We start from the raw sequence: 24,842 nt of genomic DNA, 5'->3' as shown, positions 1-24,842 counted from the left end.
AAATAACATTTTGTCCTAGAAAACTTCTGGAATATGGTATTCCCTAACTGTAGGAATCCTACCCTCAATGATCATGTTATGAACATGGATTCCACCGTGGTGTTTTGTTGATTCACCAATTCCGCTGGCCTTCCAGACGATGGCTCATTTTTTGTGCCTTTGGCTACATTTAAATTTGGCCACTCAACTTTTGGCATTATTTTATCTTTTTCATTTTTTTAGGCTAATATTTAAATACAAACACTTTTACTGTGTGAATTTGGTGTTTCTCCTTTTTATAAAGCCTGGTGTTGGCTTAGCGGTTAAGGTGGCTAGCTTAAGAGCTTAGGATTTTGAGTTTGTGCCCTTGTCCTGCCGTTAAATCGCACCAGGTGGATTGACACAGTCTGTCATCCTTCCGAGGTCGGCAAAATGAGTACCAGCTTACTGGACGCATCAGCACGGCTGCACTCCCAGAAATAATGCAACCAGCATCCACAGGCTGAATATAAAGTTATGATTTCTCCTTTTTATAACACTTGAAACAAATCTGAAAAGTAAGACCTCATTGTGCTCATATTTCGGATGTTCGCACCTGATAAAACAATGAATCTTGGAAAAGCGTGTAATACCCCTTACCATATTCCTTCCATATCAGGCTTTTAACTTTCTGAATGACCCTCGTATGTACAATAACAAACTGTCACCTGCCCCTTACATACGGGCCATCTATTTATTGTGTATGCAAATGCAGACGAGGAGGAGAGTGTCGTTGAAGCTGAAGGGAAAGGTGTATGCTGCATGTGTGAGAAGTGTTATGATTTATGGGAGCGAGACATGGGTAATGAACGTAGAGCAGCAACGAAGGCTGGAAAGGGTGGAAATGCGAATGGTTCGGTGGATGTGCGGAGTATCGTTGAGAGAGAGGAAGACAAATGATGAATTGCGAAAGATGATGGGAATAGAGTCTGTGATTGCTGTGAAGAGAAACAGGTTGAGATGGTTTGGTCATGTATTGAGGAAGGATGAAAGTGACTGGTTGAGAATTGTGATGGAAATGAATGTAGAAGGAAGTAGAGGACGGGGAAGACCGAGAAAGACTTGGCTGAAGGTGATGGAAGAAGAAATGCGGGCAAGGGGGTTAACAAGGGGAGATGCAGAAAATAGGGCAAAATGGAGAAGATTGTCATGGGGACCGCAAGGCTAACCCCTGCTCTGGCAGGGAAAATGGCCTTAAAATGCCTGTTTTTTTTTTGTTTTGTTTTTAATGCAGTGAAAAGCACTCTTCAGAATCTCGTTGCCTTTCCCTGTGCTACCAAATCATAAGATGGTTTCTGGGCTTGCTCATCTGAGATAGTTATTCAGGTTTCTCTGTATTCTCATACATCAGAGGGGTTCTTTCCCTCACTTTCTTATCTGCCTTAAATAAGTTACTTCTGAATTTTAAACCTCCATGTTATCTTTTGCAAAAAAAAGATCTTGTGACTAAGGCTGGCCCTTATCAAGCTATTGTTTTCTGTATGGGACAAATTCAGTTTGCCAGTACTGTACTGCAATACCGACTGTTGCAGAATATTTGTAGAAGCTCGTGAAATCGACACTGTGTCTGATACAAAAAACATTTTTATTTTTTATTTTTATTTTTTAATTTCTTTTTAAATGAATGATTTACTCTATTTGTAACATTTATGTATGAGGATCTGATGTTAAGCTGTGGATCTATTTGCCAGCATTAGATAGTGGATATTAAAGAGCTCGTGGTCTCAACGAAAAATAAGCAAGGTACGCATTTTGGCCAGATTTGGCCTTGATTTTGGCCTTGGCCATATTCTCAAATTGCTGCTTTCTTTACCAAAGCCTGGTGTTGGCTTGGCGGTTAGGGTGCTGGCTTGGGATCCTGAGTTCGAATCCCGATCGATCGCTGAATTGATGCCAGGGGGGGTTGACTCAGCCTGTCATCCTTCTGAGGTCGGCAAATTGAGTACCAGCTTGCTGGGATGAATGATCCCGGTGTGCACCCCGATTTAGAATAGGTACACCGTATCCCTGCGCATCGTAAGAGGCGACTAAGGGTTGGCGTCAGGAAGGGCATCCGGCCATAAAAACATTTCCTCAAACAGGGAACCATGATTGTCATGTGGTAACTGCAAGGCTAAGCCCCGCTCTAGCGGGGGAAAATGGGCTTAAAACGATCGATAATTCATTCATTCATTCTGCTTTCTTTACTACATGTAAAGCAATGACGTACCACCCACTGTGATCCTTCCCATTATAATGCTCCAGCAGCACCGATCCTGCCCTCGGGCAGGCCACCAAACAAGGGCAACTTTCCTCACGTTACGATGCTGGAGATGGAGATGGAGATGCTGGAGATGATCGATGCATTATCCATGCACCTGTAACGTGGCAGCGAACTTTATTCTCTTTCAACATGCAAAATGTTGAATTTGTGCTTCACTTGCATTTGACAGGCAGAAAAAGTGAAACGAAAGGAATATTACCCATCATGCTTTGCAGCTTTTTGTGTAATTTAAATGTTTTATGGAAAATGAATGTTACTGAAATCGTCCATTTTTTTTTTTTTTTTTTTTTTTTACTGAAACGACTGTCATTATGACCTGGCCTGGCCTGGAACATCTGAGCAGGTCAATAAATAGTGTCACGGCCTATTCTTCCAAAAAAAAAAATATAGTGCAGGTTTTATTGTCAAAGCAAAATTTCCTTTGTGTCTTAAAAGTGAAATATTCATCCAATGTGTACTGCCAATCAAAACACGGTTGCGTAACCTGGATCTGAAATGCAAAAATGATAAAGGAACATGGAAAGATGTTTGCTTGGGAAAAACAACGAGACTTGGAAAAGAAACCTGCGTGAGAGTGCAAACAAGTGTACGTGATGTCATTGGAGAAGAAGATCAAGTGACCTTGTGCTGATCACAGAGGAAGAATGGATCGTCGTTGGACAAAGGAAATTTTGTCCCTTGCGATCAACTCCATTATCTTTTGGGGGGGAACAATGGAGTGGTTCCCAAGTGCTGAAAAACAGCCAAGAAGAGTGAATGTCTTTTGGAAAATGGCAAGAGTGGAATCTGAGAAAATTTAACACATTAGGAATGTGGCCAAAGTGTAACTTCATTGAGTAAAACGGAAATGATTAACCAGTGGGAATCGAGTACTGGGAAAATAATTACCAGCAGGATTGACGGCAAAGCTTCCGCAATCGCGCCCGTGTACTCCGTGGGCAAATCTCCGAGTAAGGAAGGCAAGGCAAATCACATTAAATGCCTTTCGTGTATTTAATTTATTTCCTTCTTTTAAAAAGTAGAAAGTACACCGATGGATGAACAAAGGCCTCTTTAAAGGTAAACCGTTCGTGCTTTGTGGTTGGCGTGTTCATGAACTTTAGATGTGTGTTTATGCTTTACTGCAATGGTACTTCGACCAGGCCATGGTGCCTCGATTCACTCACAAGGTGTGTGTGTGTGTGTGTGTGTGTGTGTGTGTGTGTGTGTGTGTGTGTGTGTGTGTGTGTGTGTGTGTGTGTGTGTGTGTGTGTGTGTGTGTGTGTGTGTGTGTGTGTGTGTGTGTGTGTGTGTGCTTGTGCTTGTAGTGGGATTTGCTTCCAGCCTGTCCCATTTGTGCCCGGCCCCAGATCCTGACCAGGGTCCATAATGTTTTTAAATAGAGTGAATAAAATGTTTTTATGCAGTTTGATGAAAATAGCAATGTCAATGAAAATAGCTGCCTGGATGTGGGCCAAACTTGGTAATCTGATCTATTCCTACTAAAATAGTGTCATGTGAGGGAGCGATCAAGGAAAACTGTGTAGTTAGTCGTGTGAGTGAGTGGTGTGATGTCCCGTGTGCATTAACAGTTCTTTTTTGAACAGTGATTTAACTTTGAAACATTCAATTTTTGATTGAACAGTGTTTAAAAGAAAAAGAGCGCTTGATGTTCTGTGTACGTGAACGGCTCAAGGAGGGCCGTGATTTCCATGTAAGTGAGTTGTGTAAGGAGGGCCATGACATGTGTGAGTGAATGGTGTAAGGAGGGCCTGAGTGGTTCCCAGCGTGTGAACGGCATGAAGGTTTCTCATCCTCCCTATTCCCTTTTCCACCCAACCCCCTCCCCGCACCTTCTGTCTCCCCTCCCTTCCCACACCCCTTTCTCCTTCCCTCCTATACCCCTCCTCTTACCTCCCCTTCCTCCTCTTACCTCTCCACCCATTCCTCACTCCCCCTTCCATCACTCCCCCTTCCATCACTCCCCCTTCCATCCCCCCTTGCTCCCCTCCACCCTCCTCCCCTCCACCCCCCCTCGCTCCCCTCCACCCTCCTCTCTCCTCTCCCAGCCCCAACCCCCCTCTTCCTATTCCAGGCACAAAGCGACTCTACGTTGCCCAGCAACGCCGAGTACGTTTTCTAGTAATCAATAAAGCTACGGATAATGGCAATGTATGTGGCATAATGGGGTGCATGAATGATACGGGTATATGAGCTATAATAGCAGTGGGCCACAATATTAGTGTGTTCAGTTAACGATGGTATTTTTGTTCAGAATGAGCGTGCGAGGCAAGCTCTACCGAGTGCTGTCCTCGTTGTTCTTGTATTCATTTCCCCCTTTATTTTAGTGATCTTTGTTATTGTTGCAAATTACAAATCGCCTATAAAACTTCAATGAAGACTACAAACAGGGTGAATACATAACCTCTGTCCACCTTTGGTGGCGACGGCAATTAAACGGTCAACGTTAATCAGAGCTTAAACGGTCAACGTTAATCAGAGCTCAAGGACTTACGGGTAACAAAAGGAACCTGTTCAGAGCAAAACTGCCAACAGAATTTTGCATTAGGGCAACACAATTGTCTGAAAGCTGTAATATCAGAGACTGCTTTAATACAACGGTGAAAAGGAGATTGCTCATGCATCCTGATGGGTCACACAGCTTTGAAGCTACATCGTTGCTCTTCTGTAAAGCTTGATTACCTTCGCAAAAGCGGAAGGTTATGTTTTGATCGCTGTGTATTTATTTGTATGTCTGTGTGTGTGTGTGTGTGTATGTTATTCGCATAACTCAAAAAGTATTCAACCGAATTGCATGAAATTTGGTGGGATGATTGGTTATTATACGGGACACATTTGATTAGATTTTGGGAGCAATCGGGTCAAAGGTCAAGGTCAAGGTCACGAAAAGGTCAAAATCGTATTTTTACCATAGCGCGGTCAATTTTTATCCAATTGGCATGCAACTAATGCCAAAATGTTCAGAATTCAATGCCCGATCTTGTGATATACGACATGACCCAGTGAAGACATTACCCTTGTTAGCGGTTGGGGGTCAAAGGTCAGGGGGGTCACGACCTTGCAAAATGTGCGTTTTTTGTCATAACTCGGTCAATTCTTATCCGATTTGCATGAAATCAGCACCAAACTGTTCACTGTTCTGTTCCCTACACTCCCATGCCAAGTACAGAACAGTAGCTGCGGCGAAGGTATGCGCTCTACCGAGTGCCCGTTCTAGTTTTATTCTGAAACACTAAAGGCTGGCGGTAAACTGACGACTGTTATCACATGATGGTAGGCTGATTTGTTGTCTTGTTGACATTGCCCCTATTTATATGCACAGCGCTGGATTTACTTATAGCCATGTTATTTTGTGGCAACATAGTGATTTCTATCACATCTGAATTGCTGGGCTCTTGCCTAAGAGCTGGAGCACAGAGATGCCGTGCGTATACGTCATAGTATACGTCATCCTTGCTGACGTCAACACCATACCCTGGTGTTGGGCTAGCGGCTAGGGTGCCGGCTTAGGATCCTAGGATCCTGGGTTCGAATCCCGGTCGATCGCTGAATTAACGCCAGGGGGGTTGACTCAGCCTGTCATCCTTCCGAGGTCGGCTAATTGAGTACCAGTTCACTGGTAATTCCCTGTTTGTCGTTAAAGGCGGCAAAAAGGGTTGGCGTCAGGAAGGGCATCCGGCCGTAAAACATTGCTTCAAAAAGGGGACCAACAAAAAACAACAACAACCACGGTTCCCGAAAAAGGCCAACCCCCGCATTGCGGGGAAAAATGGCCTCTAAAGGTGGTTATTTCATATATATATTTATCCTTGCTGACGACACTGATGGGAACAAATTGATTAGTACACTGTTTTCCATGGACAAACGGGAATTTGTACATGGACAAACAGAACAAAGTCCAAAAATTAGAAATGTTTTTTGTAATTTGGAGTTCGAAATTACACTCTGAGGAAAGCCAAGGATGTCACCCAACAGCAATTTGGGCGATCCAATCAGTAGAATGAAGAACTTGTTTTCAATTGGTGAAGGCCAACGTCGATCTGTGTCGGCGGACAGCTACAGCGATGCATGAAATCAATAGAATAGTGATTGAGGTATGTTAACCGCTGTGGGAAGAATTGAGAAGCTGGCATTTCACGTGTTAACCTTTTATCGGAGCAGAGGGGTTAAAGCCCTTCTTTTTTCATCTTCTCCGATATGAAGGGCTTCCGAGTGAAACGTCAGCCTCTCCTTGCTTCCCCACAGCGGTTGGCATACCTTGATCAACGTTCTGTTGGTTCCATCCGTGGATCCGATCACTGTTGCACATTAAACCTGCGCTCGTGATTGAACGTAAACCATGAATCGATCTTGAATACCTGGCACAAAGCAATGTGTAATTAGTGCTCAATGGCCATCATTGTTGTCCATGCAATGTACCAGCGTGATAGAGCAATTATGAGTGCTTGGAAAATAACAGTGATGTAGGTAAATTTCTGGTAAATCTAATATACTGGTTCATGGATCAACGTGATGGAAATGGTTGTGAGCCGACTGTCGGTGGTTAACAATTTGTCAGTTTAACTTCCCTTTAAAGGTGATTTCCTTCTTTTGTGGGGGGGGGGGGGGGGGGGGGGGGGGGGGGGGGGGGGGAGATTTGCAAACATCTGTGATCAATAAGTGAAAGTTACTGATGGCAGGTGACATTATTGACATTGGGTTTAACAATCCTTTCTGTGGATGGTTAAATTGAAGCTATGCAGCACTATGATTATATTATTCAGATCTTTTCACCAACCTTTCTACTGCATAATTACCTAAGTGGCTGATATTTTGCAAATAATTGATCCTGTATTGTAGAAAGCACTTGAGCAAGGGATGAAAGAGGTTTTCTCCTCCCACCTCACCACCTTTTGCTTTACAGGAATTCCCTGTACTCACAACGTTCTTTGATGGAGAAATAATAAGCAAGAGTCGCCCGTTTCTGACAAGGAAATGGGATGCAGATGAAGACGTGGATCGAAAACATTGGGTTTGTATAACTTTTGATGCTTATTCGATATCACGGAATGCAGTAGTATTTAATATTGTTACGGAACCGGAGTACACTCCCCTTATGGGGGGGGGGGGGGGGTTAATCCCCCCCTTCTATTTTCACTGGCCGTCTCCGCTCCTGACGCTACCCAGCTACCTCCGGAAAGGCAGGTGCGCAGCCCCGTTCGTACCGCGGACAGATGTTAATTGCCGAGCGGTTTTAGCAACCGCGGCACGAACTATTAACAAGGACTAGACCCGATCCTTGAACGTTGGCCAAATCGTGCCACAGGTTTTCAATGGGGAAAAGACAAAGACGAACGGATGTGAAGAAGAGGAAGACCGCAGTAGGAAATACGAATATGATTTATTTGCTATTATTTACAACCAAAAGAAACCAAGGAGGAGGAAAGATAATAAAATAAAATACAGAAGAAGAAGAGGACACAGTGCAAATTAGCTTACCTACTACAGTCTTAACCCCAAGGACAAGACACACAGAACAAACTCACATACACAGAAGGATGGAATGGAGGCAGGAACGAAGGACTGGAAGGAGAGACGAAGGTTCAGCTGGAGCAGATGGTTCGGGCTTGATCCCGCATGGGACGTCAGGCTGGACCTCGACGGCCACCGATCCTGGTTCCCGCGTGGTAACGGGTCGAAGCTGCCTGGTGGAGCCAACGCTGCCTGGTGGAGTCAAAGCTGCGTGGTACTGCTCGTGGGGCTCTGTCACTTCCTTCGCTCTGGACTCATCTGCCGCATCTCTCTCTCCGACTTCCTCAAAGGCTTCCGCGCGCGCTTTTTATAGCGCGCCTCCAGATCAACCCGCGCCACGCCCGAGCTGGTCTCTCACCGGTCCTGATTGGCGGGTCGGGGCTCGCTGGCTCCACCTTGTGATGACGATCGGCGGCCAACGCCCTGGATTCGGCGGCTCTTCCCCCTTCTTCTCCGATCTGACCGCGTGTTCAATGGAGGTTTTGTGGCGAAAACCACAAAGCAAGAGCAGCGAATGCAGAAAACCGCACGCAGAAAACCGCCCAATGCAGTTGGCAATTGATGACAAAAGGGGAATGCGAAGGGAATCTACCTTATTTGAATTCGGTGCAATGGAGTGTCAATTAATGGAAGACAAAGCCTTAAACTAATACACATAATAAGGAGATAACTACCAAAAAAAGGAGATCTATGATTGGCTACGTGATTGTATATGGAATAACTACGGGGACGACCTTTAACCTTTACACACCAAATGGAGGAAGGAGGGTGATATTTTACAACAATTAAACACAATTCTCATATCCATAACACTGCACCCTCCTCCTCTTAGGCACGGCCCGGGCCTATTAAACTTTTACCTTTAGTGTGGCACGTAGGTGTAGTTCCCTCTACATTTAACCTGACCCTGAGTGTGACAGTTTTAAAACACAAAAAATGTATGTCCCGCTGCTGCATTGCACCCTGCCTAACAGACTTACGCCCACAGCTAACCGAATTGCAGAATTGTCTTCAAACTACAACATGAACGATGGGGGAGCATTATTTACAGTTACGCTACTTGTACACTGTAACCCCGATATAACGAACTGCTCGGGAGACATAAAAAAAGTTCGTTATTTTGAAGTGTTCGTAATACTGAATAACGTACGAATCACCATACTATCACACCTATTCATATGCAAAACAACAAACTCTTTGTATTGTTCATTCATGTACATTTTATTGTTCGATTGTACGAATAATAAACTTTAAAAAGCATTGCTGTTGTGTCATTGTTTAAAAGTTCATGTATAAATAAAATGTTCAAGTACATGTAATATTCACCGAATGTTCAATTTACTGCGTGAAGAAACTGGTAATCTTGGATTGTTTACTCTTGGAGGTGGCGTTTTCTTTGCGTGCATCAGATAATAGCTGACGGAGCTGTAAAACTTTAATGCTGTCGACTGGTTGCCCTTCAAACCAGGAAAGTGCTGTTTCAAGTCCGGCAATTACATCAGATGTTGCTGGAACTTCTTGTGGTTCATTGGTGTCATCAGAGTCACTTTCGATGTCACACTGCAGTGTCGTTTCACGAACGGAGGCGATAATTTCTTCGGTCATCGAACTGGTCACGGGAACGTCTTCATCGACGTCCACCCATAATCTTGGAAGATTATCCAAATCTTCGTCATTAACCTCAGCAATTTGAAGTGTTCATAATACTGCTTTCTCACCAAGACTGAGACGATCAATGATACGGAGCTTGTCTTCAACTGACAAGATCTTGCGTTTACAGGACGGTGTAGCCATATTGATTTGCCTTACGTTAAACAATAGAATCTCATGAAATATCCGGGGGACAGGAAGTTCGTTCGTTATATCCGGAAGTTCGTAATACTGGTGTTCGTTATAGCGGGGTTCCAGTGTATTTACAAAATGCAACCCAGGACCTGCGATTGTTCTTTGGGGGGGGGGGGGGGGGGGAGAGAGAGGGGAAGACAGCCTGTGCTGCATCGACGCACCAAAGCACCATCAAGCACCAATCGGTGCACAGTCACCACGGTTCAATAAAAAAAACACAACAAACCCCTGGTGCCGGTCTTCCTCTTCGGCTCCCTCTGCTGGCCATTGTCGTTCTTCCAGACGTTGTCTTTCTTCTTTGCTGGCGGCCTATTTGGGCATAATAAAATGACATGCACAAAACGTGTCCACTGTTCTTTATATTTATGGCCCACAGGGCTGACTATGAGTGGTTCACCTGTGTGGCATAGGTGCCATGCTACCAAGGTCCTCCAGCAAGATCTCGGGCCATCATGGCCGGTTCCAGCAGAGGGGCCATGCCCCCACCCGTGGAGTCCATAAGTGGTGCTCAGCCACAGACATGTGGTCCATAAGTGGTGCATCGATGCAGACAGCTGGTTGCGGGAGTTTCGGGCACACAATGGCGGACTCCCGCACGCTCCCCGTGGCGCACAGTCCTCGGGTGGGAGACAAGGGGGGGGGGGGGGGAGAAGGGAGGTGAGCGAGGGGTAAGGTCACAAGGGTACACATCAACAAGGCAATGCAAGACGAGGTGCGTACGGAGAGTGAAGTGAGAAAGCTCGTCCCTACCGTACGTCACCCTCCCTGTTACCTACTCTACCCTTGCCCTTACCCCATATGTACAAAAAATCTACACATTTACAAATTTGTCGCTACCGTCACGTCTTCTCCATATTTCCCCTATACCAAATTAGTCCCCACAATCCCTCTAACCAAATTTGCCATCACCCAATTCATCATCAATCCTCATAAGGAGGGAGAGATGGAACAACAAAGCACAAAGTCACACCCACGTCATGATGCATCTCACATTTCAACCATTTGCACAAAAAATAATAAAAACAACCTGGCATGGTGTGGAGGTACGTCATCTTAGGTGAGTGGATGTAGATGGTGCGAGGAGATTCTTAATCCTAACTATATTCTACATGACATTAACACACTTTACACTACCCGGGGTCTTTCCCTGCCAAACCATTGGCCGTCTTACTCTATGCGGTTTTAAGAACCAAATTCCCATTGACCAAACTGTGGTGCTTCATCAATTTGGGGTCTCACTCCCCCGATTCAACTCCCTGTGCCTTTGCACAATTTCCGGGCTGAGTCGTGTAGCTCTCCCAGCAGGTCTACCCACCTGCACACCTCCACCACTGTAGTTGCCTCCGAGCTTACCTACTCCTCACCCTACCTATCTAACTGGGGAAGGCCCTCTGGCGCTCTCCCCACTCGGTGCCCCCTCTGGCACTGGGCTACCCGGGTCCGTCCTCCGGATCCTCGGGCCCCATCCACAACTCTACCGGCTCCCAGAGCCCACATGCGGCCTCACCTGGCCGACATCCTCACAGTGGTGGAGTGCCCATTCAACTACACATACTAACAGGCCACACGCCCAGCCATTTCCACGTCACTAGTGCACCCATCCAAACACCATTCTTCCACACGCACCACAGATGCCAATATCCAGCCACAATTTACCTGTATCCTCTACCTAACACTTACACTACCCTCCCCGGGTATTCGTGATGGGGTCCATCCTCCTTTCCCCCATCCACACCTTCGCACCATCCGCTCCACTCCACAGTTTCCACCATACTCACTCCACGACCATCCATTCCATACTCCATATATTCCAGACCATTTATTCCATACAACCATGCTCACCTGTATTGGCACACCTGTGCCATCACTCGTACACCTGGTGCTTCCTGCACCCTCCTTCCTCCAGGACCATTTGCTCAACACAACCACCATTACTCACTCATACACTTTTCACAATACACTTCTGAATACACTTTCAATTCTCAAAAAACCATTGCCTCAGGCACCCAGATTTTCCCACGCTCACACACACATCTCTCCCGAGCATTGCCCCGCAATTCCTCATTTGCTCGATATCAATACTCTTACACACACGGCATCATCTAATCTACCTGGTGCCCTGCTAAAACTCGCGCTTCCCAGTCGCCCCTTTAAACTAAGCACATCCCACATCGTTATCATCCATTCTAACCTCTATGTCCCCGACTACCTGTCCAAAGTCGCTACTTAACCTTACCGTTACCTATGGTCATCTTCTCTAGATCCCTATCATTTTATCCTAACCCTCCCGGGCTAGTTTTCACTGCCAACCCCATAAAACTACTGCTCATGTGCCCCCCTTTTGTGAGAGATGGCAGAGTTGCCATCCCATCACATCGGGTATCTTCCACTATAAATTTTGCTCATCAAATTTCAACCAATCAAAAAATTTCCAATCACTGCCAATCCTTCTACCAATCCTTTACCAATCATCAAATTCCCTATCCTCAATTTCGGGTCCAAAACACTATCATCATCACAGTCCACTATATCCGAGCCTCGGTGCGTCATGACATCATGAAAACTCGGCTTAGCAAAGCTGAGCAATGAATTCGGGTGGTTTGGTCGCCTGCAGGTTCAAATCCGTCCGGCATTCGGTGCAAGGGAGGCGGTTTGGTCGGGCCGAGATTCCACGCAACATCTCGGCGCGGCACCTTGCGGTCCCGGGCCCGATGACCGAGGCTCGCCCGGTCGGAACCCCGTCCCCACGAGGGGGCACCGTTCCGCTTCCTCTTACCCGCCCCTGAACCGGACCGATCGCCTCGCCCGACAAGGCCCGGACTCGACCGTGCAGGGCGGGGCCAAGCCCGAATCGGCAACGACGCTTCGAAGAGAAGCGACGCAACGCCGATCCGCGCCGGGCCTCGCATCCAGCAAAGCGCACCGCGCCCCGAGTGCTCGCATCGGCTATCCGTCGCCCTAAACGCTGCCCCGGTCAACGTCGACGCCTTACTCGCATGCTCACACGCACACGCGACCCTTTTCACACTCACAAAACCCGGCGTCTCGGCGCCTCCAGTGCATCCCCCACACTCCGTCCATTCCACCTCCACACTCCCTGTTACACACCACACCTCTCGCGCACACTCGCCATTCGCACACTCCCTTAACACACCTCGCGCACTCTCCCTCGGTACGTACTCCGTACCACTCACCATGGGCGTGCACTCTTGCATCCACCCACTCACGCGCTCCGATGGGCTCTCCCACACCCACGCCACAACCAACTCAGATGTGCTTCCCTGCACACGTTCCACCACCACCTCACTCTCCGTGTCACACTCCGTACACTCTGTTTCACACAGACCCGCCGACGTGCATTCGCTCTCGCACTCGGTATCACTCCCACACTTTATAACACACCCACTCGCCGACGCACACTTTTTTTCCACAAGCGCGCCATTTCCACTCACAGGGGACCCTTCACCAACGCCCGAGTGCCATATTGACCCCAATCGCGTGACGATTCTCTTCGCGCCCAACATCCTCCTGCAAAATCTCCCCGCACAACATACAGCACGACTCACCTGGGGGATCCTTTTCTCCACGCGCACCTGCAAATCTTTATAAGGATTAGCAAGTACGGCATCAGGATGTGAACTTAGACTTTGTGCACAATCCATTTCTTCCTCGAATTCCCGGGCTACCTCCGTCGTCTTTTTAATTTCAACTATACCCATTATTTCTTTATTCACCTCGACGACCGTTGACTTTAATAAAATTCCCTCTACCTCAGCGGTCGCCGGCTTTTCCATACCCCGGGTCGCGATGTCTACCCCGGTCCAGTTACCTGTGACTTTCTCCACTTTGCTCAACCAGCGCTTCTCGACCCGCTTTACCTCGTCGTGCACCCGTGGGACCTGCTCGCCCAACCTGCGGTCTCTGTCCCTCTCCGCTTCCCTTACTTCATATGCGACTCTGTCCCTCGCCATTTCCTCAGTTATTTCTTTAATTTGGTTTCCCAATTTTTTCAATGTCTCCCCCCGTTCGTCTACTTTTGCCATTAATTGGTCCATAAAAAATCGCATGTACCCTGGTATCTCGGGCTCGGCTGCCGCAACCACGTGCGAAGCGCCGCCATTTTGTGCACCTGATACCCCCTCAACCACCTCACCATTTCTCTCCTCCTCCATTTCTCCCACATACATTTCCCTGGGGTCCTGGGTCGACTCTAAACCCTCTAACTCTCCCACCGGCATCCGATCGCCTTGACCATCCATGGCACGATTTTAAATTTAGGATCTTATAAAATAAAATTTTGGGCCACTCGAAATTTTGAGCGCGCTATTCACGCTTCAGGTCCGAATCCGACATTCCTGACACCAATTGTTACGGAACCGGAGTACGGCACTCCCCTTATGGGGGGGGGGGGGGTTAATCCCCCCCTTCTATTTTCACTGGCCGTCTCCGCTCCTGACGCTACCCAGCTACCTCCGGAAAGGCAGGTGCGCAGCCCCGTTCGTACCGCGGACAGATGTTAATTGCCGAGCGGTTTTAGCAACCGCGGCACGAACTATTAACAAGGACTAGACCCGATCCTTGAGCGTTGGCCAAATCGTGCCACAGGTTTTCAATGGGGAAAAGACAAAGACGAACGGATGTGAAGAAGAGGAAGACAGCAGTAGGAAATACGAATATGATTTATTTGCTATTATTTACAACCAAAAGAAACCAAGGAGGAGGAAAGATAATAAAATAAAATACAGAAGAAGAAGAGGACACAGTGCAAATTAGCTTACCTACTACAGTCTTGCTTAATCCCAAGGACAAGACACACAGAACAAACTCACGTACACAGAAGGATGGAATGGAGGCAGGAACGAAGGACTGGAAGGAGAGAGGAAGGTTCAGCTGGAGCAGATGGTTCGGGCTTGATCCCGCACGGGACGTCGGGCTGGACCTCGACGGCCACCGATGCCACCGATCCTGGTTCCCGCATGGTAACGGGTCGAAGCTGCCTGGTGGAGCCAACGCTGCCTGGTGGAGTCAACGTTGCCTGGTGGAGTTAAAGCTGCGTGGTACTGCTCGTGGGGCTCTGTCACTTCCTTCGCTCTGGACTCATCTGCTGCATCTCTCTCTCCGACTTCCTCAAAGGCTTCCGCGCGCGCTTTTTATAGCATGCCTCCAGATCAACCCGCGCCACGCCCGAGCTGGTCTCACCGGTCCTGATTGGCGGGTCGGGGCTTGCTGGCTCCACCTTGTGATGACGATCGGCGGCCAACGCCCTGGATTCGGCGGCTCCTCCCCCTTCTTCTCCGATCTGACCGCGTGTTCAATGGAGGTTTTGCGGCGAAAACCACAAAGCAGCAGCGGCGAATGCAGAAAACCGCATGCAGAAAACCGCCCAATGCAGTTGTCAATTGATGACAAAAGGGGAATTCGAAGGGAATCTACCTTATTTGAATTCGGTGCAATGGAGTGTCAATTAATGGAAGACAAAGCCTTAAACTAATACACATAATAAGGAGATAACTACCAAAAAAAGGAGATCTATGATTGGCTACGTGATTGTATGTGGAATAACTACGGGGACGACCTTTAACCTTTACACACCAAATGGAGGAAGGAGGGTGATATTTTACAACAATTAAACACAATTCTCATATCCATGACAATATGTTGGGATGCCATGGGAAAAATGGCCGACCCATCAAATACAGACTTGGCATTTAATATGGAATTTTTTTTTTTCTTGACTTGGGTTTACTTTCTGAACTTCGGTATATCAATCTGGTGAGTTTCTTTTACGCTTCGGTGATTTCTTTGTTCAAAGAACCATGTCACTGATTGTCTGTCGCAGCAAGAAGTCAATAACAGGATTATATCACAGGTGGCGTGAAGAAATGTACGGACAGGTACATTTGACGACTGGCTTCACAATCGGGTATATAAGGGTTGTTGCGTTCTGTATTAGTGGAAAACAACTGCTGCACGTCTGCAAAAGTTATTGCCGCTTCCCCTGGAGATGGTCCGTCAACTCGACAATGCTGTTTGTCATTTAGTGGTGGCTTTACGAAATTTCGGCCTGAAACAGCGTGCTATTGCTCGGCAGTATGGCATCACTCAAGGTCAGGTGTCAAAGATCCTGAAACGAAATGCTCAGAGGGGTGTCCCTACTCCAATACCGATGTCAGGACGTCCCCACAGTACCACAAGGAGGGATGATCTCCAGCTGCACCGGTTAGTCCGCAATGGCCGTACCAAGTCAGCTAATCGGCTTAGGGCTGAGTGGCAGCAACTGACAAATGTGCCTGTATCCAGAAGGCTAGTCAACCAACGACTGGTTCAAGCAGGCTATCGTGCCAGGCGTCCCCTGAGAAAGCCACGTCTGACCAGACAACACCGCCAGCGCCAATTGCAGTGGGCCAGAGAGCACCGTCAATGGCAGCCAGGACACTGGAATCGCGTGATCTTCAGTGACAAGTTTAGATTTCCGGTCTATCGTCAATATGGCCGCGTCCGAGTGCGCAGACAAGTGCATGAAGCCTACAACGAAGATTGTATAGTGCCAAGAGTCCAAGCTGGAGGTGGTGGGGTGACCGTTTGGGCTGCTTTTCTTGCAGGGGGCAAAACTGACCTGGTTGTTCTGAATGGAAACCTGAACCAGTTCAAGCACAGGGCCATTCTGGAAGAAACATTGCTTCCATTTGTTCGTGCAGCCTTTCGAGGAAACTTTGTCTTCCAAGATGACAATGCACGGCCTCATCGTGCTCGCATGATCCAACACTTTCTTACTGACCGTGGTGTAGAGCATATGGAGTGGCCTTCCATGTCCCCGGATATGAATCCGATAGAGAACTTGTGGGCAGAATTAACGCGTCAAATCGACCACTTGGACCAGCAGCCGACCTCTGTGCGTGAATTGCAGCAGGCTATTGACACTGCATGGCAAGCGATTCCTGTCCAAACCTTGGCAAATCTCGTGAACAGCATGCCTCAACGTGTACGTGTTTTCCTGAATGCTCGTGGGGGTTACACAAAGTACTGAACTGTAATTTTACTGTCTGTAATCCCAGTCGTAATTTAACTTTTGTTTTGGTAAAAATAAATTTTTGGCTAATGTGCAAAATAAAGAGATACTTTTGGAAAACGCACAGAAGTTTAACACAGTACTGTCCGTGAATTGAGTTCGATATCAGTTTACATCACTTTCAAGGATCAATTTATTTGCTTCGAAATGTCAAATGTGGTTTTTGTTTCTTTTAAAGGTCACATTAACAAAATCTCGAATAATTTCAACATAATTCCAATGAACTTTTGGTTCTCAGTCATCTTGAAAAGTAAGTTCACCCCCACAAAAAAAATATTCCATCTTAAATGCCAAGTCTGTATGTACAAAATAATACCCTGAAAAGCTACAGGAGTGAAGTAATAAGCCTTTAAAAACCATACCTTTATTCGTAAGTGTTTTCAAAACTAACAAGAATGAAAAAAATGCTGGAATACATCACGAAAGTACCAAATGAGGAGATCGCAAAAATCGCCGAATTATACTTCTGTCTCTCAATTTCAGCAGATACCCACCTTTTAGGTCAATTTCAAAGATCAATTTCAGCAGATAGGAGAACACAATTATGGCCGAGGCGATTGCAATGATTCCAATGAGATGAAGCTTCAATTATCTTTTGGGTATTGCACTCTCATCATAACAAAATAGAATGGCACTCTTCGACATTATGATGCCGACCGATATGCCACCAACCACATTATTATATCATTATACATACCTGTATCAATTTTGATTTAAATCTCTTCAGCTGTTCTCAAGTATTGTATTTTTACCTGACATGAGTTTTGACCTTTTGATCCCCAAATCTAATCAGTTCATCTTTGCATCATAATATATACTTGTACCAAGTTTGGTCAAAATCCCAGCACTGGTTCACAAGTTTGCTCGGTAACAGCTTTTTTTTTTAAACCTAATGGGAACATTGATCTCTTGACCCCATAATCCTAATCAGTTAATCTTTTCGTCATTATGCATACTTGCACCAAGTTTGACTTGGATCCCTTCATCCATTCTCAGGTTATTGCAGGTAACGAAAACATATCATGGATGGGCGGATGGACAGTCAGATGGACAAACCAAAAACATAATGCGTCCAGCAACTTCGTCAGTGGAGGCGTAAAAAAAAAAAAAAAAAATTGGATGAAATAACATTTCAACCACAATGCACCAAAGTTGTTTAATGCCATTTACGCATGTCCAGACTGAGTAACTCTGCCGTAAACCTCTCTGCTGAAAATATCTCTGCCGTGGATCGGAAGGCCTCGTGGATGACAAGATCAATTGCAAGGAATGGCAATGCGTAATGTATGGATGAAAAGGGCCCCATAATAAACAGCGTTGTATTAAAAAGAAAGAAAGAGAATGCAGCCTCTTGTGCAAAGTACAGGGCTGACAGTGCAAAACGCAGCTTCCCGGGTAGCCTTCCATGCTTGTGATAATGCTAATCCTAGGAAGGGGGAAACTGTGTGTGTGTGTGTGTGTGTGTGTGTGTGTGTGTGTGTGTGTGTGTGTGTGTGTGTGTGTGTGTGTGTGTGTGTGTGTGTGTGTGTGTGTGTGTGTGTTTTTCTCCGCTTTGACTGATTCGGTTATAAGACCCTTTACGACCCCTAATATCCCATCAAACCTTTGCAAACCTAAGACACTACAATTCATACCTTTGCAACCCTGAGACGCATTAAGACCATGATAACCCACACATACCCGAAGACCCTAAAAACTCTTATGACCCCTAGGACACCTACAACATTTCAGAGCCTTTATAATCCTAACCCTGGTGTTGGGCTAGCGGCTAGGGTGCCGGCTTAGGATCCTAGGATCCTGGGTTCGAATCCCGGTTGATCGCTGAATTAACGCCAGGGGGGTTGACTCAGCCTGTCATCCTTCCGAGGTCGGCTAATTGAGTACCAGTTCACTGGTAATTCCCTGTTTGTCGTTAAAGGCGGCAAAAACGGTTGGCGTCAGGAAGGGCATCCGGCCGTAAAACATTGCTTCAAAAAGGGGACCAAAAAACAACAACCACGGTGCCCGAAAAAGGCCAACCCCCGCTTTGCGGGGAAAAATGGCCTCTAAAGGTGGTTATTTTTTTATTTTTTTTATAATCCTAACACCCTTTAAGACCCTTTAGAACACTAAAACCCCTGAGGACCCAGAACACCCAAATACCCATAATGCCCTGAAGACTGAAAATTTCCAGAGGACACAAAACACCCCAAAGACTCATAAAGACCCTGCCTGAAGACCAAAAAGACCATGAGGACCCAAATCCCCCAAGGACTTATGACCCTGAAGACCCAGAAGACCCCAAATACCCTTAAAGAAGGACCCCAAATACCAAATACCTGCCTTAAATACCCTCTGAAGACATAAGAGGACCCAGAGCTCCCAAAGAGCCTAACTACCAAAGATCCTAAGGACCCAAAAGACCTAGAGAACCCTAAGGACAAAATTACACACATCCTGGCAAGGGTCTGCAATCTCTGATTTCTCTTTCTTGTTCCAATTGCATTTGGCCATAGGCTGACATCAGAGGCATGAAGCCTAAGTCCTGAGGCCTATACGTACTATCGCCTTCACAAGGCCCATGATGCTTATCAGCTCCAACCTTTCGATATTTGATCCTTTTAACAGTCGCTTAGGTTGTTTTAAACTGATCGGAAAACTTGTATGGCGGGCATGGCGATTGTGAATATGACACTTCCAAAGATGTCTTGGGCTCAGCACCAAAATTGGGGTGGATTATAAACGTTTTATTGTTGATGCTTGCACAAATCAAAATCCTTTGTTTGGGAAAGCTATTTAGTGATTTGGTAAAATGTACACCAGAAATACATTTTTCCTTTGTGTGGGTGTGTGTGCGTGCATGTATATAGTAGCAGTTAAACATTTTGATATCAGCAAAATTTTTATTTGTTTGATATTTTTACAGGGCAAGTTTCCAGCCTTCTATCATTACTCCAATACCTTCAATTCAGATGACTTTGATTTTGAAGAGCTAAAAGAAAGTGACTTTGTGTTCATGAGATGGAAGGTAATTCTTTGTTTCCTCTTCTCTGAGCTTGTTGAGGTTTTATATCTGATGTATGATTGTTCTTTTGAAAGCATTTTATTCATTTTCAGGTTCTCTTCTCGTGTGCGGACATTCTGAATAAGTGTTGTATCATACTTTCTGTTGAAAAAAATAAATAAACTATTAATCACTATGAAACATGGTCCGACGATGTATCGATATGTTATATCGGTATAATTTTTCATATTGATATACCGAGGCGGAATTTATGTACAAAAATAAACACGGCTTTATTGCCGGAACCCGATACAAAGAACGCGAGGATAAATACTACAATCTAATTTGGGATCCCACACACCTCACTTCAACAACAGACAAAGGGAGAATTAATAAAAGGAACCGTTGTGTTCTGTGTGGTGCGGCTTATCTCTGTCTGCAGTGTCAGGGATCGTCAAGCTCTGAGCGCAGTCGTCCGACACGGCTCCAGTGTTGGCGGGAAGTAGGCCTCCATGCGTCCTTGTTCACGTGCTGTTAGGCCCGCATATGCTGCAGAGCGGCAGGCCTCGCGTCCCCGCGCGATCGCTCGCGAGGTCCCGTGTGTGAATGCAGGGTAGGAGGATTCGTCAGCGCTCTGTCTCTCCAACGTCCGTCATCGCCCAACAAGCAAAGGTCTAGGGTCAGAGAGCAATGGCGGAGGGCAAGAAAAGAAGAGAGTCCAGAAACCGAGAGAGCAGAAGGGGGTCCAGCACAGGAAGGCAGTGCAAAATGAGAGGGCTAAGGGGGAGCGAAAATGTCGGTCCACGACCATCTGTTTTGGCATCCAACACAAGAGATAAAATGTCGGCTTCGCTCCACTTTTATTGATCCTCCTTGGCTAATCAGCTGGCTCCTTGTTGTCCCTGGGCTTCAGCTGCATGCCGATTGGCCCTCCCTTCTAGTGATGTGATCTGCCCATCAAACCCTTAGTGCCAATCTATCGCGAGGTGGGCGTGGCCTCAGCCTGACTGAGCAATGTTTGTCTTCAAGTCGGGGTAATGCGTGGGCGCTTCCTGTCTGTTCTTCCGGTCAAGTTTTATTATTATTTGCTATGTGTGGTGCTTTTAATGGTGGGATTTCTAACTTGTGTCTATGTGCGTTTCCATACCGGACAATGGAATGATCACAGGTTTGACACACTGGGGAATAAGCATAAACCCTATTCTACTTATCACAAAGCCATCCTTGTATGACCACAAAGATGCATGTAATCCGAACAAACCGCCTAAACAGAACTTATTACATCGAGATTCCCTATCACGACAACCAGAGCATGATACCTACACAGATCTACCTGGATCTATATATGCCCGACCCCAAAATTCATAATAGTATTTTAAGCTTGGCAAAGCTCTCCTGAAAAACAGCTTTCCTGTGTAAATGTTTTGTTTATCCATTGCCCTTTTGTAATGCCAAGGCCCATTTTGTGGAAACAGATTTAATTGAACTGGAAACTATGCTGTTTCTAGTTAACATTTAAAAAAATCATTAACTTTTTTTTACCATTTCATTACTCATTTACTCCAATGAAGGTCTCATGTGCGAAACATCAGCTTCACTTAGCTTCTCATCCCAGTCATCATACTTTTGTTAACTTTCAGGTGATTTGCTCTTGTACCACTTTATTTGTTTTGCATTGGCATTGGATTGGATTCTGCATTTTATTGACTTGCTGAGCATTTGAAATGTGGTGATTTCAGATTCAAATTGCAAGCACACTAGGAAAGCAATGGCAAACCACCCATTGTTCACATTTCTATGGGGCACTGTATTTGTTGCAGTGCCATGCCACAATAATGACAATGCAATCTGGATAATATATGTAGATGCCTGAATGAGACTGAATAATTGGAAAAGGTATTAGTAACATAAAATATCTAGTCCAAGTTTTTAGAGCCTCGTACTTTGACAGCCATTGCATTGGAGGTCACCATTGTGTTAACAAAATTGCATGCAATTGCATTCCTAGCAATAAAAGAATGCTGTTAATTTTAACATTTCTTCTCCTTTCTCCCCCCAAAACCCAGGAACACTTTCTCGTACCAGACCACAAGATCAAAGATATAAATGGAGCATCTTTTGCTGGTTTCTATTACATCTGCTTCCAGAAGTCTGCTGCTTCAATCGAGGGTTTTTATTACCATCGCAGCTCTGAGTGGTCAGTCTTGTTCATGATCTGTTGTATGATATTGGCAGTGGCACAGGGTGTGAGAGTTTAACGTGATAGTCAAACTGATTGGATTATCACCTCGGTCATCGAGGGTGGGCAGAGGTTATGTTTTCACCACTGCCTGTTTGTCTGTGAACAGGATATCTCAAAAAGTTGTGGATGGATTGGGATGAAATTTGGTGGACAGGTTGGGTGTGTGACAAGGACGAATTGATTCGTTTTTTGGTGAAGATTTGGATCTGTATCCAGATATGAATTTTTTTTTTTTTTTTTTTAAGTGATTCTTCACAAATGAGAGATGGAACCAAAAACGATATACAACATGATATCTCAAAAAGTTGTGGATGAGTTATGACAAAACTAGGTGGATGAGTTGGTTTAGTGATGAGAAAAAGGCAATTAGATTTTGCTTCAGATCCGAATCCAGATCCAACCTATCAGTGGGATACAAAACATAAACTGTTCACTCTAGCAGAGATTTCTGACTATAATTGACATGTTTTATTTTGGACATTTAAAAAAAATATTTCCCCATGTTATATTTTTCACTTCAATAATTTTAACTTTGATATCTAATTACCTCCCCTTTCCCCCTTAACTGATCAATCATAAGAGTTTAAAAACTTGTTGTGCCTTAATTTTTACTCCTCAAATTCAATTTACAATGGACAATATGCAATTTCATAGTTTGTAATGATGTTTCGCATTTCTGCTGTTGCTTTCTTTTCACAGGTTTCAATCCCTGACGCTAAACCATGTTCCTGAACACAGTGTTCCCATCTACGAATTTCGATGAATGACGACATCAAAAGGCTGTTCTGTTTTTCGCTCTCTCTCTCTCTCTCTCTCTCTCTGGTGGCTTGAAAACCATGTCCACCCATCCAGCACCTTCATTTCTGTTTGTTTTGTTTTACGTTTTGATTTTTGGTAGTTGAGTTGATTTTCTTTATTTTTATTTTAGCTTTTTAAGTATGCAAAAGCAAATGGCACTTAATTTTTGACATTGATTTTGTCTGTAAATGTCAAATTTATTGTGGGATATTTGATTACTACCTGGTGAAATGGGTAGATTTATCATTGTGTGGGATAGAAACAATTCAGCTTTAGAAAAATAAGCTGTGCATTTATTACAGTGGAAAAAAAGAAAGCAGCTTTGGATATGAAAACAAAACCAACAACGGCTTTCCATAGTAGTTTAGGATATAACTTTTTAATCATTGTTAAGACGATCACTTTTAAGTCATTTTATCCAGGGATTTTGTATTTTGAAGTACCGTAATCTCAAAGTGGTGGGATGACGATAAATGATGTGTAAGCTTTAGTCAATTACATTTTAATCCAGGGAAAAAGTATCCTTTGGAACTTTTTTTTGTTTTTAAAATATCCCTGCATTTCAATTTGAATAGAAAAGAAGTTTGTATGATCTTGTTTCCCTTGTACTCGATCCATACTCTCCGTAGGGTGTTATCTATATCGGTGTTGCCTGTGATTGCAGCATTCATCTTCCTGATTTTTCACATTAGATGTCTGATTGAGCCGGTTATATATCGTCTTGTGTGTAAGATGTTGAGATTTGTTTTTGGACTCGTGCTACCATCAGATTTGAGGCTCATTTTGAAGATTGCATAATGTGGATTCATACCATACAGCATTGATTTGGGTTGTAGTGCTTTTCGGTTCTTCTTTTGAAGTAGATATCTGCCACTTCTTTGGATGTGTGGTGTTTAAAGATGGCAATTGATGTCTGTTATGTTGTATAAAGGTGATGTGCCAGTGGTTGTACCACCCAGTTTGATATGCTACAAAGACCTTCTGTAATAGGTTAGCAAATTGTAATTGTGCACAGTGTTGCAAAATCCTCACATGATGTCCTGGCAACATCACAATCTTTATTCATTCAGGTATGCTTTTATTTTGGATTTAATTTATTTTGTTCTTCACAACATTTTTCCTCCTTGTGCAGCCACCTTCTATCCTCATTTTGGTTTTGGTACTTTGTCCCATGTTAAATATTACCATAAATGGGGCAATCAAAATATATTTTTTTGTTGTTGCTGAAAATGTAATGTGATTTTTTGATTATCCTGATTGCAATAAGGTATGAACTTTTTTTCCCCCCTTCATGATAGTTTTGCTCTGAGAATATTTGAGTCATAAACTCTGATCTTGGCATACGAGTCATGTGGTTTGGAGAAATTGAGTTTCATTTAGGGCTGTTTTATCAGCCAGATCTGGCTGCCTTGATTTCACAAACATGTTTTCTGTGTGTGCTAATACCCTGCACAAGCAAACGGTTTATACGACAGCTTTATGCAGTGTATTGATCTTGATATTTGTTAAAATGTAAATTGCAGTTTATAAAGCTTTGTATATTTTGTAACTATGCACATTCTTGCAATGGAGATATTTTCCTAAAAAAAAATAAAAAAAGAACTGTCTGTGTCTTTTATATATACAACCCAATGGGTCGTTTTGCTGAAAATGCATTTCATGGAATTACATTCTCGTAATTTCTGGAAGCGGTTGGGTGGGGGGAGGGGTAGGGAGGGCGGGTAAGTCAATTCAAAAGCTGTTTGAACATGGATAGAAGCAATTTATTGCTCCTTTTATTACTATATTTTGCCATATTGAGTTAACGTGTGTTTTTGCTGATGTCAACGTTGAGTCGTTATTTGATCAAAAAGTCATAGGTCAAAGGATTTAATTGGACAGTCATGTCTTTTTTGGGGTTACATTTTGAACACTGTTGGATGTAATCCAAGAGGAACTGCAGCCGCAAGTCATTTGGTGAGCAGGTGAAATATGTTTGTTTGTGGAGCTATGTATATATATATATATATATATATATATATATATATATATATGTATATATATATATATATATATATATATATATATATATATATATATATATATATATATATATATAAATTATATATATATA

The 24,842-nt window shown here is 44.6% G+C and overlaps 1 protein-coding gene across 1 annotated transcript in view; it reads left to right on the top strand.

Moving 5' to 3' along the window:
- The window catches only part of GID4 (GID complex subunit 4 homolog), a 29,795-nt gene extending 5,459 nt beyond the window's left edge, over nucleotides 1-24,336 (top strand). The window contains exons 3-6 of the mRNA XM_068123116.2: nucleotides 7,185-7,292; nucleotides 19,612-19,713; nucleotides 21,756-21,886; nucleotides 22,631-24,336. Of these exons, the coding sequence (XP_067979217.1) occupies nucleotides 7,185-7,292; nucleotides 19,612-19,713; nucleotides 21,756-21,886; nucleotides 22,631-22,694 (405 nt within the window). The 3' untranslated portion in view covers nucleotides 22,695-24,336. The remainder of the gene's footprint in view (nucleotides 1-7,184; nucleotides 7,293-19,611; nucleotides 19,714-21,755; nucleotides 21,887-22,630) is intronic.
- Nucleotides 24,337-24,842: the final 506 nt, after the last annotated feature.

This window comes from Myxine glutinosa, chromosome 1 (genome assembly GCF_964187855.1).
Source record: "Myxine glutinosa chromosome 1, kmMyxGlut1.1, whole genome shotgun sequence".
Classification (NCBI taxonomy): Eukaryota; Metazoa; Chordata; class Myxini; order Myxiniformes; family Myxinidae; genus Myxine; species Myxine glutinosa.
The sequence above is the reverse complement of the archived record's forward strand: the minus strand, read 5'-3'. Positions and strand labels throughout refer to the sequence as shown.